The sequence below is a fragment of the Rhinolophus hipposideros genome, assembly GCF_964194185.1.
Source record: "Rhinolophus hipposideros genome assembly, chromosome: 2".
Taxonomy (NCBI): Eukaryota; Metazoa; Chordata; class Mammalia; order Chiroptera; family Rhinolophidae; genus Rhinolophus; species Rhinolophus hipposideros.
In genome coordinates this window covers 37,550,408-37,568,672 of record NC_138048.1, presented here as the reverse complement: position 1 = coordinate 37,568,672, position 18,265 = coordinate 37,550,408, and the positions used below count along the sequence as shown (strand labels likewise).

Sequence of the window (18,265 nt, the reverse complement as noted above, 5' to 3'; positions counted from 1 at the left end):
CCTCCTGTTATTGATTTCTAGTTTTATACCATTATGGACAGAAAAGATACTTGATATTCGTTATGACTTATTTTATGACCAATCCTGTGATCTATCCTGGAAAATATCCCATGCTTATTTGAGAAGAATGTGTATTCCACTGCTATTGGATGAAATATTGTGTTTATGTCTGTTAGGTCCATTTCATTTAAAAATGGTTCAAATCCCTTATGTCTTTTTGATTTTCTCACTGGATGATTTTTAAAAGTGGGATAATGAAGTCCCCTGCTATTATTGCGTTGCAGTATATTTCTGCCTTTAGATTTGTTAATATTTGCATAATATATGTAAATGCTCTGATGTTGAGTGCATATATAGTAACAATTGTTCTATCCTCTTGACCTCTTTATCATTATATAATAGTCTTGTCTCTTGTTACCATTCTTGACTTCAAGTGTATTTTGTCTGATATAAGTATAACTGTTGGTTACCATTTGCATGGAATATCTTTCTGCATCCCTTTACTTTCAGCTTAAATGTGTCCTTAAAACTGAAGTGAATCTCTGGTAGACAACATATAGTTGGGTCTTGTTTTCAACCACCTTATGTCTTTTTATTGGAGAATTTAATCCATTTACATTTGAAGTAATTTTTGATAGGTAAGGACTTACTGTCACCATCTTATTAATTGTTTTCTGGTTGTTTTGTAGTTCCTTTGTTTCTTCTTCTTTTGCTGCTCTTCCTTTGTAATATAATCATTTTCCATAGCCTTCTGCTTTAAATTCTTTATTTTTTGTGTAACAATGGTAAGTTTGCTTTGTGGTTACCATGAGGCTTACATAAAACGTCTTATAGTTATAACAGTCTATTTTAAGCTTATAACAACTTAACTTTGCATATAAAACTCTACCTTTTTATTCTCTTCCCCCATATACACATTTTACATTTTCTAGTTACAGTTTACATATTTTTATATGTGTATCCATTAAGAAATTATTGTAGTTATACTTATTTTTAATACTTTTGTCTTTTAAATTTATTTATACACCACCATTACAATATTAGAGTATTCTGAATTTGATTTTATACTTATCTTTACCAGTGAGTTTTATGTTTTCATCTTTTCAAGTTACTAATCAGTGTCCTTTCACTTCAGTTTGAAGAGCTCCCTTTAGCATTTCTTGTAAGGCAGGTCTATTGGTAACGAATTCCCTTAGCTTTTGTTTGGGAAATTTTTTAATTTTTTCTTCTCTCTCTCTCTCTCTCTCTCTCTCACTCTCTCTCTCTCTCTCTCAGTCTCAGTTACCAACAAAATAATGGGAAAGGGGAAAGTTCAAGGATAATGCAGAGATATATTTGGGAAATTTTTTCTCTCTCCATTTGTGAAGGAAAGCTTTGCCTGGTTTAATATTCTTGGTTGGCATTTTTTCTTTCAGCCCTTTGATTCTATCATTTCATCTCTCCTGACCTGCAAGTTCCTGCTAAAAAATCTGCTGATAGCCTAATGGGGTTCCCTTTATGGGAGGAATGTTTTTTTTCAAGGTAGCTGTGTAAGTCTCTATAGACTGAGTAACACATAAAAGAAAATAGAAATTGATATGATATGGTTTCTCCTACTGCCTTCCCTTGGCCAACTTGTTTATCTGCTTGCTGAAGCCTCTACCTAGTTTTCAGAATTCACTCCATGGAAATTTGTTTTAATAACACCATCAGCACAACTATAGGTTGTGGATGTTGGACTAACTTTGAGCTGAAGAGAAAAAGTCAAAGTTCAATTGGCAGTTAGGAAAAGCCATTTCTGATCCCCAGAATAAAAAAACCTGATTGATTTCTTTGCTCTGATATTAGCCTTGAATCGTATAATATCTTCTGTTAGGCCTGGTCATTAGAAGTTTGGGCTAGTAAATATTCTAATTTCTGCCTTTGATAGCCATTAAATCTTTAGCATTATTTAGTCCTGTAAGTAAACTTTAAGCTCTGTGTATTAGCTACTGAAAACAAGATTCCAAATATCACCACTGTCTTCCAGGATTTCACTACCCAAAGGGGAAAATAGGCCCAAAGTTAACTAAAATGTAATATGTAAGTAGTGTAAAAGTGGTGTCATCACAGAGCAGGTGTCACTCCACCGTGAGGAGTGTGTGCTTACGTTTCTAATATCCTAGTAGTTTAACCATTCTTAAAATGTTTGTGTTGGAGTTCACGGTTGATACCCATTAGAAGTTAGCTGTGTTGTGTTAACTGTATTTAGCTAATATTTTCAGGAAGAGACATTTTCCACCTTCATTTTTATCCCAAACAACCCATCAATCAGGTATTTTGTTAAGAGTAGCAGCAACAATTTTTTAGGGCTTTTTAGGCACAGGATGCTAAATTGTGTGTTGAAGGCATGCAAAGTTATAAAGCACAGGTCCTCCGTTGAAAGTTACAGTCTTCTGGGGGAAGTAACATTTAGAGAGAAGACAAGTACAATGAAGAAGAAGCAACTTAAATTTCTGCAGGGTGCTATAGGTTTTAATGTGCATTCACACTTATTTTTTATGATAAACCTGTTAGGTAGGTTATTGGAAACACTCATTTTATAAATAAGGAAATTTAGTGGCTTCCAACAATTACACAGCTACTATGTGGCAGAGACAGCACTTGAAACCACCTGACTTTACTCTGTAGTGTCTCTGACTTAATATGAACTGAGTAGTTAATGTGGAAATCATAGAATTAGTCTTCATGAGAGCTTTCCAGACACCAAAAGTATATCAGGATTTGATGTGCAGTGAAGAAATGGAGTCTGGGCTGGAGCAAGACCAAATGCTGACCAAAGAGCAAAAATACAAAAGTATGAGTTGAGAAAAACCCAAGAAGTAGAATCCAAAGGGAATCTGAGTTGAGACCTGTTAGGGATTTTGTGAAGACACAAAGTGGGAGACCTGGGAATCTGTGGGGGCAGCTTTCAGCCTGGCCTAACTGTGAAGTCCCCGTTGAAGGGTGAGTCCCTTCCTTGGTGGTCTTCAAGGCACATAGCATTCTGAGCCTAAATTTTAACAGGAATAATAAGGTGTAGGGATGTTTATTTGTATTTTGCATGGATTACACAGTCATATGTTAAGGTTGATGTATGGCTGGTCCTATTTCATATATTTTATTTCCAATGATTATATTTAGAACCTCACTCTTTGAACTTTGTATGTTGATGAAATGTCCTATATCTGGTATATTTCAAGTGCTCAGTAGCCACATGTGGCTAGTGGTTACTATATGGGACAGAATAGTAAACGTGAATTCTTTTTAAAAAATATTTTAAAGGCATGTTTAAAAAATATTATACAGGCACATGTAAAAATAATCAGTATTTAGAAAGTAAAAAATGAAAATATAAGTGTTTTCCCCTGCCTTTTTCTCAGCCACAATCCCTTTCTCCAGTGGTATCCAGTATTAACACTTTCTTTTTCTAAGGAAAAAGTATGTCCATCAAAGGTTCACATGTATATGCTTTTTATAAATAACAAAAATTGATTATACTAAGTATGCTGTTTTCCATCTTTTATTATTATTTTTTTAATTAAAACGGTCTTGGATACCTTGATGTAGCAATACATTTAGCTCTACCTATGTTAAAGGTTGCTTAGTGTTCCCTTGTTTGGAAATGGAATTTATTCATCTTGTATTCTAGGCTTTTAAGTTGTTTTCGGGGTTTTATTTTTGTGTTTTTTTTTTGCTATTCAAATAGTGCTATAATATATATGACCATTATTTGATATGTTTGGGGGGGAAATTCCTAGCAGTATAATTTTTGCACCGGCTAAGAAAACAGCCTCTTAAAGAGGACTCCTAAATGGTCATTCCTGGTAAGTGCTATTTCTAAGTAAGGAGGGAATAGAGAATCTGGCACGAGGGTAAGGCATAAACAATAAAGATGGGTAGGAAATGAACTATAGATAAAATAAAAGTAAAGAAACTCTGTGAGACACAATGATAAATATTTGTATCAATAATCCTAAGGATAGCCTTAAGTTTAATCAATACTGTCTCTCCAGGGAGTATTTAAGAAAAAGGTTCTAAATGTCAACATATTTTTATTGCAACAATAAAAGTACGAGTATGTATACATATATTCATACATATATATATATATACACACACGTGTATATGTAAAACTGTGTTTAGTTTTTTAATAAAGATATTGCATGTTTATTGTATATAGTTAGGAAAATGTAAGAAAGTATAAAGCAGAAAACAAATTTCACCCATACTCAGAGAAAAACAGACATTAATATTTTAGCCTCTTATTTCTGTATATGTATTTGTTTTTACATAGTTGAGACAATATTGTATGTACATTTGTTTATATCCAAACTTTTTTTTCCTTATTATCTTGATCTTGTTGATGTTTTCTTTTATTATTCTTTGCAATAAAAGTATTGTTTTCTTTTTTTTTAGGCAATAGAAATCTTACATTGTTTTGGAATGAATTTGGACACCAAAATAGCGAGGACTTGGAGAAGTCTTTAGAATCTATTCAATATCAAAGAAGACAAGCCATGGCCATTCCATTTATGATTCAGTGTGGTGAGTGTTGAATTTCATTCTAATTAGCAATCATTTAGTGAGTCATTGTGTTAATAAATGGGCCATGAGGGAAAGTTTAAAACTAGGTTCTTCTTAAAAATACTTGTTCTAGATCATTGGTAATGTCTCCAGTCTAAGTTCCATAAATACAAGAAAACCAGCTTAGCTACAAGGTAAGTTATGTCAATACATTGCTTAGTTCTAATATATTTTTCATTTCAGGGACCAAATATGCAATGAGTTGGCCCAAATTTTTATTAATATTTGTGATGTTTGTCTGTATGTTGACTGTTCACCAAACTAAGAGAAGCATTGCAAACCTTTGCTTGTGTTCCTTTGTGGGTTTATTCAAGTTTACAATGATTGAGAACTGAGGTAAGATTTCAATAAGAAGAAAGAAAGTTTTGTGTTGATTAATTTTAAAAAATTAATAGTAACCTACATTTACATGAAGAATTCTGTACATGTGAAAAGTAAGGATGACCAAATGAGTGGGCCAGTTAAGAAAGCTGTATATGTACTTTTAATGTGTAACTTTTATATGCTGAATGGTACATATTTTCCTGGTTTTTTTTTTTTTTTTTTTTTTTTTTTGCTTTTGAGAGAATTAGTAAGGTATCATTAGTTGTCTCTTAACTTTTGAAAGAATTTTTTGCAGCAGAAACAGCTGGGATGTTTGTGATAATGGATAAAAAAAGATATCCTTCACTATAGCTAAATTGGTTTCAATTTCAGACATTCATTATTGAATTTACTCCTGTTTTATCACACTTTTGGCGAAGGTGCCTGAACAATAAATGAATCCTGCACAGTTTACTCTCCTAAACCCAATGAACTGATATTATTTGTGGTCTAATGGAGAGAACCCTTAGAAATATGTCAGGCCACACTCTGAACCTCTTTTTCCCCCCTAGCTTTCTTCTTTCTGTTTTAGTTATTGTACCAACATTGTGGATGATAATGCAATTCTGCACAGTGTGAACTAGATAAAATATTTATACAAGTAAACTGCAAAAAAAAAAAACAAAAACAAAAAACCCAAAACGAAAAGGGTGGGCATGAGGGAGGCAAAGGTGGTGGGTACGACTTGGTTCTTGCTTTCAAGGAGGTCAGGGTCTAGGAGAGAGGTTTAGAGAAGCATGAAAATGATTTCAATAGATAAGACAGTCCAGTGAGTGATGTAAAGGAGACACGGAGTTCTTTGAGAGTTCAGAGGGGAGGAGGCGGAAGTTGAGGCAAGGCTTCACAGTAGAAATGGCCTTTGCCGTGATCTTTACAATAGAATTGTGATCGGCAGAGATGTCGTAGGAACTGTGTGTCAGTATCAGGTATACACTCAGCTAACATGTTGGGGGTGGAATAATAGAAACAGTCATCTTTCTATTTTTAATACCTAGTACTGTGTTGTATAGTTGGTACTTAGTAATTGACTACTGAATAAATGAATGATGAATAAATAATAAAAGATAAAATATCAGGTTGAATAAACGTGTTGGAGGGCCTTAAATGCCAGGATGCATTCAATTGAATGCAAGGTGTTTTTACTTTGATGAACAATGGAGAGGCAGTGGAAATTTTTCAATAGGAAAGTAACATCATTGAAGCATTGAACACTCATTGTGTTCGTCTGATAAATCTTATAACCACTATATAGAGGGTTAGCGAGTTAAAGATACTCTCTACTATCTGCAGGGAACCTGCTGTGCAGTGAGGAAACCAAGCAAACAAACAAGCAAATAAAACACAGTAGTGTGCAAAATGCTGTAGTTACTTATGCAATGCTAACCTTGAGCATAGGGTGGTCCAAAGAGGACCTGACTGGTCAAATATGTGCAAGGTACTGCCAGAATCCAGTCTCCAGTATCTGAGAGCTGTATGAAATTGGACGAATTCCTTGATTTCTCTAAGCCGCCACAGTTTCCTTATTTATAAAATGAGGTTAGTATTTATAGTTACATCACACAGTTTTGTGAAAATAAAATCTATCAACACGTGTAAAGTTTACTAAGTGCTTAGACAATGTATTAGTGTTCTCTAGAGAAACAGAACGATAGGATAGATGGATAGGTAGGTAGGGAGAGAGAGAGAGAGAGAGAGAGGTCATTATATAGAATTGCCTCACATGGTTACGGAGGCTAACAAGTCCTAAGATCTGCAGTCAGCAAGATGGAGACCTAGGAGAGCCATTAGTTTAAAACCAGTTTGAGTATGAAGACCTGAGAACCAGGATACCCAATGATGTAGTTACAGTTTGAATGTTGACAGGCTTAATACCCAGGAAGAACCAATGTTTAATTTGAGTTCGAAGGCAGGAAAAAACTAATGTCCCAGCTCAAGACTGTCAGGAAGAGGAAGTTCCTTCTTACTCACAAGAAGCTCAGTCTTTTTTGTTCTATTCAAGCCTTCAACTAATTGGATGAGGCCCACCCACATTAGAGAGGGCAATCTGCTTTACTCAGTCTACCAATTCAAATGTTAATCACACCCAAAACACCCTCACAGACATACTCAAAATAATGTTTGACCAAATATCTCATCACCCCATGGCCCAGTCAAATGGACACATGAAATTAACCATCACAGATAACGTCTAACAATGTTGTCTTTTATCATTATTATGTATTTTAATTCTCGATAACCCTTTTAGATAGGTACTAATATTAATCTCTTTTTACAGAGGATGATAGTGAGACATAGAGACATGATTTGTCCAAGATCATAGAAATAGTAAGTGGTGGAGCTATTCAGGTTCTGAACCACTGTGCAAACTCCCTCCATCTTAGAGGAACAGAGAGAAGTATTTACCTAAGAGCCATTAGCAGTGTGTCTGGAAGGAATTCAGGATTCAAGTTAAGAATAGCCTGGATAGAGTAGAGTACCTTGGTCCTAAAGGCAAGTAGAGACTGAGAGGGAGAAATGGAGCGTGAAATCAGAAACTGTAGACTGGAGAGTAGGATAAAAGTAGAGGGGAGAAGTGCAGAACAAGGAACCGTGTATGTGGTTCAGAAACCTTGATTTTCCTTGTTATCTTCGTCATGTGGTTGGAGACACAGTGTTGTTTTTAGCAGATAGATAATAGATCGGAGAAAATGGGAGAGTTAAGTCACTGGAAGTCTGCACGTGGTTCAAAAAGAGATGGAGAGGGATCTATGACTTAAAATTCTTTTGGCTGAAAAATAGGAGAAATTAACTAGAAAGAACGTAAGCAATAATAATAATAACAACAACAACAGTAATAATTTATTGGTAGTGTCTGAGGTAGCTCATAGAATCCTAGACTACTTGTGCCATGAAGTGTAATGGTATATGATCCAGGATTTATTTGTTTTTGGATCTAAAAGATACCCATGCTTTTGGTATATGCAACCTGACATCTTACTATGATAGATTCACTTCTGATTATGGTCTTTCTTATGTGTGATTTTGTTTTGATTATCAGATATTTGCCTTAAATGGAGAGTCTTGCCTTCCTCTGCTAATTATCAGGAAAAAGAATTTTTTGACATCTGGATGTGTGCTAATAATCCTAACGTCTTGGAAAACAGGTAGTTTCTGATAGTTTTCTAAAATTCTTTACCCATATTTAATTCCTAAAATACATACGTATGAAACTGGAAAATGTCAGATATAGATACATTTTAGCTTTAGTAGCTGTCATCTCTTAGGATTCTTTCTAGCCCTTTGACACCTGTGGAAAGATGTCTCATTAGCGTACTTTTCCATCAAGATAAGAAACCTGGATATAATTATTTGAAAACACTGGGGTGTGCATCTCTGTACTTCCATTGGTGGGAAACTACAACTCAGTGTTTAAGAGTTCTGCCTTTCAGTTCATTTTCACACAACATAATGCCTATCGGACAGGAGTTTTATCCAGAGTTTATCTCCAGGGGTCTACACTGTTAGACCATGGGCTTTTTCTATCTAAGCCATATATTGATTTCATTGCTTTGTGCTCTTGGAGGAAGAAGTTCAGACTAAAACACGAAAAAGACCAATTAAACATTGATGAATGTTGGTGTTATTGTAAGCCCTTTTAGACTGATATTCTTGTTCTTCAGAGTTGGGGAGAGTTAGTACACCCCTTTAACAAAGGCACCTCTAAGTCAAGCATTGCTTTTCCATGGAGTTTGTTCTAAGTCCTTTGGCCTGGATAAGTCACTCAATATTGCTAATATAGACATTAGGGTAATAACTCTTGTTGGATTACTTTTATCCAGCCTTGGGAAAAAAGCAAATAAAAAAATAAAAAGGAAGAAACACTCAAGAACTGTTACTAAAATCCCTTGTACATGGAGTCCCCAGGTATTTAGAAACTTAAGAAAAAATGTCAGAGATAATAGGGCTTTTAGATTTCATATTGCTTGGGGGCTACCAGTTAGCTCAGTTGGTTAGAGCGTGGTGATGATAACACCAAGGTTGCTGGTTCGATCCCTGCGTGGGCCACTTTGAGCTATGTCCTGCTTAAGGAAAAAAAAAAGAAAAGAAAAAAGAAGCATTCATTAGATTTCACATGGCTCAGAGGTTTTTCAGTTTCTCTTTCTTGGTTTGCAGAAGAACCTTTTATTTTTTTTTCAAATAAAATTTGTTTCAGATCCCAAATATATGAACTAGATAAATGCAGAACTGTCCTGATTGAGGTTGGGGATCTGGGGGGCAAAGATAATCTACTTCTCCTTTTTTTTCCCTACTCTATGCAAAAAGCTTAGAGCTCCAGTGAGCAGGCTTATAAAAACAGTGATCTACTCACACTTCTTCATTTTAGAGAAGTGGAAATAGAAGCCCAAATGCAGGCTAAGAAACCTGTTTGTGAAGCCACTGGCCAACGTCTTCTGATTCGTAACCTGATTCCAGCCCTAACTTGGAACTTAAATATTTTCCAAATAGGAGTAAACTGTTGGTTTAGTTTCAATATTAAGAATAGTCTAATATGTAGTGATTTCATTGTCAATGTCATTATTTCATCCAAGTGTTTAATAGAATTTTTTATTAGTTTCAGATGTACAAAACAATGTAATAGACATTTCACCCCGCACAAAGTGATAACCCTTCTCCCCCAATCTATTGCCCCTCTGACATCATATATACCTATTACAATTCTATTGACTCTATACCCTATGCTATACTCCATGTCCCGTGACTATATATTAAATTATAGTTGACATCCAATATTATCCAGCTTCAGCTTCAGGTGTACAGCACAGTGGTCAGGCATCTACACCGTGCATGAAGTGGTCTCCCTAATGAGACATGTGCCCATCTGACACCCTACAAAATCTTTACAACATCATTGATTATAGTCCCCAAAATGTCTTTCATATCCCCGTGGTAATATTGTAGTTACCAATTTGTGCTTTCTAATCCCCTCCGCTTCCCCCTCAGTACTACCTAAGGAAATATATAGATTCAACACAATTCCTATCAAACTACCAATGGCATTTTTCTCAGAAATAGAACATATAATCCTAAAATTTATATACAACCATAAAAGATCCGAATAGTCATGGCAATCTTGAGAAATAAAAACAAAGTGAGAAATTTTTTGGTTTTGTTTCAATTTCTGTGTAGAGGGAGCAGTGCCTAGAAATGTAAATAAAATTGACCCAAACACCCAACCCTCCAAAAAAAAAAAAAAAAAAAGAACAGTTAATAATATTGATAACTTACTGTGAGCTAAGAACTTTTCATATTGCATAGAATAGTGTGTTGGAGTTCAGACACTGGAGCCAGTCTGCCTGGGTTTGACTCCTAGCTCTGTTAGATGCAAAACTTTGGATAGGTGATATAACTCTTTTTAACTCAGCTTGCCATCACCTAGAATAGGGTGTAATAATAATACCTTTTACATCTCTCTGGGTCCAGTTGAGCCCCATGTAAGGTTAGTCTGCTAAGTCCCTGGTCACTGGAGGGCCCCTTGATAACAAGCCATGAGATTTTAGGCCCCTCACCACAGATCTAACCATATCCCTATGACTTCTTAGGCCAGTCTTACACATTGACAGACCTGTAGAACTGGGATTCTGTCTCCTACAGTTTCCCTGATCTCCAAATTATCTAAACTCTTACCCTCTTTTCCTTGAAAAGTGGTGAGGCCATCACAGAGCATTGTAAAATTAGTTTCAAAGCTGCATACTTTTGTCTCTTTTACACATCAAAACAGTGCCACTTGTGAGGACAGGCAAGATAAATTTAGCTATGTTGATGAAAAACTGAAGGACCTTAAAAACCTAAAATTCAAAAAGTCTTATATTTATATTTTCTTAAGTCCTTGATTCTTTAAATATATGGACATAATTTTGACCACCTGCATTTTATTTCCTTTGAAAGGATTATAACAAAAATATGCTTAAAGTGACAGCAAGAGATTTAGGGAATATATAAAGAAAAACGGCTGATTACTAGGGCAGTTACATAAGAGTTGATGCTCCTTTTATTGGAAATCATTGACAGCAAGTAGATACGGTGATTTTTAGGGAAAGAGAAATTGATCTGATGACCTCACTCAGTCCTCTGATTCAATATGGTAGGATGGGCCATGCATACTTTGAGAATATGCCATGAAATAAATTATTGCTAGACAAAACCTTGATATATATAATCTCTAATGGATTTGGACAGAATCACATAAAGTAAGTATATTGAAGTGATGAGGAGTATAGTTATTTATTAGGCAACATTTGATGAATAGAAAGACAGAGTAATGGGTGAAAAGTGGCATTATCTATAATATATTTACAGAAAATGTAGTTTATTACCAGTTGTTATCAGGGTTAATGCCAGTGAACAGCATTTGAATAAACAATGTGTGTCACCAGAACTTGGGTAAGAAACGTAATAGCAGCTCTCTCCTACATAGCAATTATACCTGTGTTATCTCATTTCATCTTTACAAAAATCCTGTGAACTTTCTCTGCTTCTCAGAAGAGAATATAGTGAGGCGAAGAGAGGTTCAATGACTTGCCCAGTTGCCCAATTGAAGCCAAGCATTTTATGCAAAGCTTGTTCTCTTTCTGTCTTACCACACCCACTGTTGGAGAGCATCCTTTCCCTTTGGGAAAGCCTAATTCTAGCCTAATACTGTATGGTGACAAAATACAACATTTTATAAATGGTGGTATTAGGGTTGGTTACCCAGGGTAAATGGAGCCATTCTTTTTCAGACTACTGAAGGCTCTTTTTGTTTTCCACTTTAAGAACAGAGGGAGGCTAGACATACTTGTCACAGTACCCAAGAACTAGATACCAGTTCGCTTTTATTACACTCATGCTGTGTACTTATGTACATTTAAAATAGGATCACCAGCAGAGTAAAAATGATGCCTATCATTTGCACCAAAAAAGTCTGAATTTTGAAAAGGATGTTAAAAAATATCTATGGATTGTATTGTACATTAAAATTTCTTTCCAAAGATCTTTGAAGACAACTGAATGGAGTGCATTTTAATAAAATATTTGTTGTTTCTCTTTTCTGAAGAGAAAACTTAATATTGCCACAGGGTTCTTTTCTCACATGAAATAGAAACCTATATAGGTAACGCCCCACAGATGTCTTCATCTCAACACTACAGGTGGCTACATATTTAGTAGGCGTCCCCTGATTTGTTTATCTACCACCTTTCCTTGAAGATAACAACAAATACCAAAAGTGGGTGGAATTAAGTGTTCTGTTTCAAATGGGATAAGGCTCTCTCTCTCTCTCTTCTCAACCTCCTCCTGCCTCTCCTAGCGAAATGCACATTTATTTTGTCCCTTCCCCCTCCTTTTGATACCTATATAATAATAATAAAAACACACTTGTGTTAAGCAGGCTGTAAGAAGTGACCTTAACATTTTGCCCTTGTCAAGCCTTGATACCAATGTGAACAATATAATATCTGAAATTTTCAACTCCCAGCTCCCAGAACATAGCCACAAAATGAAACGTAGGGAAAAAAAAACACTCAGACATTCCAAACTATATGTCTCAAAAGTCGTTGGTATTTTTTGTAATCGTAACAAGGAAGCCCTCATTCACAACCTGTTATTGTTATTTACACACAATTCTACTTGATGATATAATACATGTATTAGCCCATTAGTGATTAGAAACAACACATCAGTAAGGTTGGGAAGCTGACTGACTGCCAGAAACAGATACACTGACAGGATGTTGCAGGGGCAGGTGGGGTCAGGGGTACGGGAGGATGGGGCAAGTGGGGACAGTGGCAGCATTGGGGGCTGTTTGATGAAGGGCTCTACTGCACCCCCAAGGCAATCAGTGAGTACTACATCATATCACAGTATTTACCCGTCTTCACAGTAATCGTGAGTCATCATACAAAGGGTCCATGTGTTTCAGAGGCAGAATTATTTGGTGCATTCTGGACAGACATAAATTTCTATCCCAAATGTTTTGGGAAAAAATTGGCAGCAAAAAGATAAACTTCAGTAGTCCAAAACCATATTTGCAAAGGCCTCATTTCATGATAATGCAGGATAAATGAAGCATTTGTAAATAATGAATAGTGTCCTATTCTGGGAAATATATACCACCCTTCACATTTTCCATTAAGGTTTTTTTTTTTTTTTTTTTTTTCCTGTTAAGCTCTTTTCCATGCAAATTGGAGATATAAAGCCATGTATTACCTAAAGCATCAATACAATGCTCTTCCCTTGTATTCAAATTTTGGATATAAGACATAAAAAGTAAGTCCTTGCAGAAATAAATAATCTTTAACGGACAGTAAATAGTTTTATATTTTTCCTGATGTTATCTCTTATACTTGTTGATTGTGAAGTTGTCATCAGACAGAACGCTTACCTTCCATCCCCCTGGGCACCATGAGCAGAGGATCACCATCAAAAAATGAGAAAGATAAGCAACTTCAATGGTCAATCCAAAGGTATCAGAATCGACTAGCAGAACAGCGGCCACAGGTGAGCTGTTGATTCTTTCCAAAATCTGCCCAGACTCTTGAGCTGTTGGTTTCACGTGTCCAAATTGACTCAAGTGGTTTCCCAAATGTGTAGCCTCTTTTTTGCATCCTATTTTGTCACCTTCTTTTAATTTTACATCTAAGGACTGTTCTAGAGTGAGCATGAGTACTTCAGGGGTCCAGAAAGGGAAGAGAGTTCTTAAAAAATACTATACATGTGATATCTAAGTCCATCTACACAACAGTGCGTGTGAGGAATAGGTGAATGCTTTTCCAGTCTACAGATACACAAAGCACCTAGGAGAGGTCAGCCAGTAGGTCAAAGGTCACATGGGCAAGATCACGATACAGGTCTGTATGACTCCAAAAGTTAGGCTCTTTTTTTCCCATCAGGTTTCTTCCTTGAGTGTGTGTTTTTGAGGTAAAGAGATGTTCTTTAAAAAAAATGTTAGCCTATTAATACAGAAATTCAGAGTCATATTTAATTGTTAGGAGAATTCAACAAATAAAACATTATTATCGCTAATTGTAGGTAACCATGACAATTTTAAGTGAAGGAAAAAGTGGCATGCAGAAATATTGTTTTAATCTCTGATCAACTAGTCATGAGATCTCTGTTTACTTTATGGATTTAGCACCCAAATTCATTATTTTTAAATTGTGTAGTCTGTTAACTTCTTCAAATAGAACTTGAAGACGTCAGCAGCATATATCCAAATGTGTGAATACTCTCTAGTGGTCAAGACATAAAATGTTCATTCGAATAGAAAATTCTTTTGTGGGAGGTAAGACCCTCCAAGCTTAACACCTTATTGTTATGTGTATTCCTAGGTTCTCAGAAGATAAACTTCTTTTCCACCCCAGTTTCCCCTTCTTTCATCTCCCAACTTGCTAGGGATCTCCTTGCAAATCAGCTAGCACCTGGGATCACAGCTAAAAGACCTTACTCTTTTAGCCTGGCATCTCAGGGTTTCTTTAGGAAGATCCTGAGAGTCACCTTGCAAACACATTCATCTAAGCATTCCCCATCCCTTAAAAGCAGCTCAACTTTCTACAAGTTTAGAGCCTGTAGTCATGGGTTTGATAACAGGTGAAAAGTTATGGGCAGAAAAGGGGCCACAGGTTAAATCTGACAAGCTCAGGAGACTGAAAGAAACCACATAGGATGGCGTGAACATAAAAGTTCCCAACTAAGGTGGGCCATGGCAGGAAGTCACATCTTTAGCCTGTGCCTTCCTTGACAAAGGTCAATCTTTACCTTATTTGAGCCTGTCTATTGTCTTTTTACATCTGGGATAACATGCCCTTGGAATGTCAGTATCCCCTTTTTTCCATACCAGAGCAGAAAAGTATAGAATCCCTCATTATTCTTGTCTCTATGTGCTGTAGAAAATGAACTATTAATTATTCTGTACTCACCTATGTAAAATAAGTACCTGTCTCTCCAATTTACTTTGATCCAATCCCAGAGATTCCCCCCTCTTTGCTTTTTTCCTATCTCCTACCCTCTTAATCTACCACCAATGGTAGATTAAGCCTCCTCCTTTGATTCTACGTATAAAATAAGCTGCAAACCGCCATTTTGCGGAGCATTTTCTCAGTTTGATGAGATTCTGCTTCCCGGCAATCGTCATCAGTTTGGCTCAAATAAACACCTAAACTTTCTCTTAGGCTGGATGTTTTTTCTTCGACAAAGTAAAGGTATCGTAGCCTGCGGTTATTTTCTTAAATAGGTGAAGTCAGATCTTTCCAATGTGGAATATCATAATTTGTTCTGTTTCTTGTTTTGTTTACCACTCCTTGTAGCTTCGTGAAGGCATTCAGCACACTCAGAATTGATTTTATCTTTGTTGCAGTCTCTAGATATTTTGCTTTTCCTATAAAGGTCAGAGCTGATCCTTGGAAGTAATAGTGCCAATCATGAAGTTTTAATTGCCTTTTTGTTTGTTTAGGATTGGATGTTTTATTCATTATCGAGGGAGAGATTGTAGTGGTAACTGATAAACAGATTTGAGCCATCCGTTCTGCTTATTCTTTCTTTCTCTGTAGTTGATTTTTCCATAAAAAGTTGAACCAGTCTGTTTCAAATATAAACAAAGATGTTTAACAGGACATAAATAGTAACTTACTCCCACCAGTTAAAAGGACATAGGCTCTTCACCTACCTCCTCGGCTGCCCCCTTTTGTGAAAATAATCCTAGCATCTTTAACACACTCCCAGCACTCACTGTCCTTAACTGACTGTTTTTGTGGTAGTCAAGGAAAATTTTGGTTAGCGTTCACCCAGCCACGGGCAACCAGTTAATTTTGAGGTTGTCATTGAGTACCTACATACCCTTGGATCTGTCTCATGCTAGACATTGTGGGGAATACAGAGTAACTAGTGCAAGAATGTAAACTCCTTGAGTGCAAGGATAGTCTTGGTTCTGTTTACTCTGAATCTGTATTACCTAAAACTGCCTGACATGTAGTAGGTACTCAATACATGGTTATTTAATCAACAAATAGCCATGCCCTCAGATAATATACAATCCCGTTGTGGACCAAGTCTAACAGCTATTTTTTAAATTAGCAACCACTATAAGACAATACTAGTTCAATACTTGTCTGTACATAACTGAAACTACAATAGAAGTTCATTACTTCTACTGAGAAGATAACGAGGGCAGCTTCAGTAAAAAGATATTTCATAGAGGATGTGGCACTTGTAATTTAAAGTCTCTTTAGGGTAAATAGAGGTAAAGGACATAGCATTCCAGATGAGAAGAACATTATAAAGGAAGATTTGAAGATGAACACAGGCTTTTTCCTTCATGGAAACAATCTTTTACATTACATGTTAAACATGTATTTTTAAAAATAAACCCAACATAACATCAAGCGCAACAACATGCGCATCATAGGAATACCAGAAGGCGAAGAGAAGAAGCAAGGGATTGAGAACATATTTGAGGTAATAATGTCCGAAAACTTCCCTAACCTGATGAAGGAAACCAACATACAAGCCCAGGAAGTGCAGAGAGTTCCAACCAGGATAAACCCAAACAGGCCCACACCAAGACACATTATAGTTAAAATGGCAAAGCTTAAAGACAAAGAGAGAATCTTGAAAGCAGCAAGAGAAAGGCAGAAGGTTACATACAAGGGAACTCCCATAAGACTATCAAATGACTTTTCTACAGAAACATTGAAGGCAAGGAGGGAGTGGCAGGAGATACTCAAAGTGATGGAACACAAAGGCCTACAACCTAGATTGCTTTATCCAGCAAGGCTATCATTTAAAGTTGATGGAGAGATAAAGAGCTTCCCAGAAAAGAACAAACTGAAAGAATTTATGACAACCAAGCCAGCATTGCAAGAAATACTAAAAGGACTTCTGTAAATAGAAGAAAGATGAAAACAATTTACTACAAATCTAAAAATGGCAATAACTATGTACCTATCAATAATCACTTTAAATGTAAATGAATTAAACGCTCCAATCAAGAGACATAGGGTGGCTGAGTGGATAAGGAAACAAGACCCTTGTATATGCTGTATACAAGAGACTCATTTCAGATCAAAAGACACACACAGGCTGAAAGTGAAGGGTTGGAGTAACATATTTCATGCAAATGGAAGCAAAAAAAAAAGCTGGAGTTGCAATACTTATATCTGACAAAATAGACTTTAAAATGAAAAAAATATTAAAAGACAAAGATGGGCACTATATAATAATAAAGGGATCAATCCGACAAGAGGACATAACCCTAGTAAACATCTATGCACCTAACATAGGAGCACCTAAATATATAAAACAGGTACTGATGGACATAAAGACAGAGATCAACAGCAACACTATCATAGTAGGGGACTTCAACACACCTCTGACAACAAGGGACAGGTCCTCCAGACAGAAAATCAATATGGAAACAACAGCCTTAAATGATACTTTGGAGCAGTTGGATTTAATTGATATTTTCAGAGCATTTCACCCCAATGCTGCAGAATACACGTTCTTCTCAAGTGCTCATGGAACATTTTCTAAAATAGATCATATGTTAGGACACAAGACAAGCCTCGATAAATTTAAGAAAATTGAAATCATACCAATTGTCTTCTCTGACCACAGTGCTATGAAATTAGAAATGAACTACAGGGGAAAAAAACCAGGAAGATACACCAATTCATGGAGGCTGAATAACATGTTGCTAAATAATGAATGGGTCAAGCAGCAGATCAAAGAAGAAATCAAAAGATATCTTGAGACAAATGAGAATGAGAACACGACGACCCAAAATCTATGGGATGCTGCGAAAGCAGTCCTAAGAGGAAAGTTCATAGCACTGCAGGCCTACCTAAAGAAACAAGAAACATCACTAATTGACAGTTTATCTTCACACTTAAGGGATCTGGAAAAAGAACAGCAAAATAAACCCAAAGGGAGCACAAGGAAGGAGATAATAAGGATCAGAGCAGAAATAAATGAAATAGAAACCAGAAAAACAATACAAAAGATCAATGAATCCAAGAGTTGGTTCTTAGAGAAGATAAACAAAATTGACAAACCTTTAGCCAGACTCATTAAAAAAAGGAGAGAGAGGACCCAAATTAATAAAATCAGAAATGAAAGAGGAGAAGTGACAACAGACACCACAGAAATACAAAAAATTGTAAGAAATTACTATGAGCAACTATATGCCAACAAATTTGACAACCTTGAAGAAATGGACAATTTTCTAGAGGCGCACAACCTTCCAAAGCTAACTCAAGAAGAAACAGAAAGCCTGAACAGTCTGATTACCACCAGGGAAATTGAATCAGTA

The 18,265-nt window shown here is 36.1% G+C and overlaps 1 protein-coding gene across 1 annotated transcript in view; it reads left to right on the top strand.

The window, feature by feature from the left end:
* Positions 1 to 18,265, top strand: part of MORC1 (MORC family CW-type zinc finger 1) — a gene marked incomplete at its 3' end in the record, with an annotated part of 160,187 nt that overhangs the window by 82,326 nt on the left and 59,596 nt on the right. Inside the window, exons 15-17 of the mRNA XM_081077229.1 lie at positions 4,417 to 4,545; positions 7,985 to 8,090; positions 13,323 to 13,461. Coding sequence (XP_080933355.1) covers positions 4,417 to 4,545; positions 7,985 to 8,090; positions 13,323 to 13,461 — 374 coding nt within the window. The remainder of the gene's footprint in view (positions 1 to 4,416; positions 4,546 to 7,984; positions 8,091 to 13,322; positions 13,462 to 18,265) is intronic.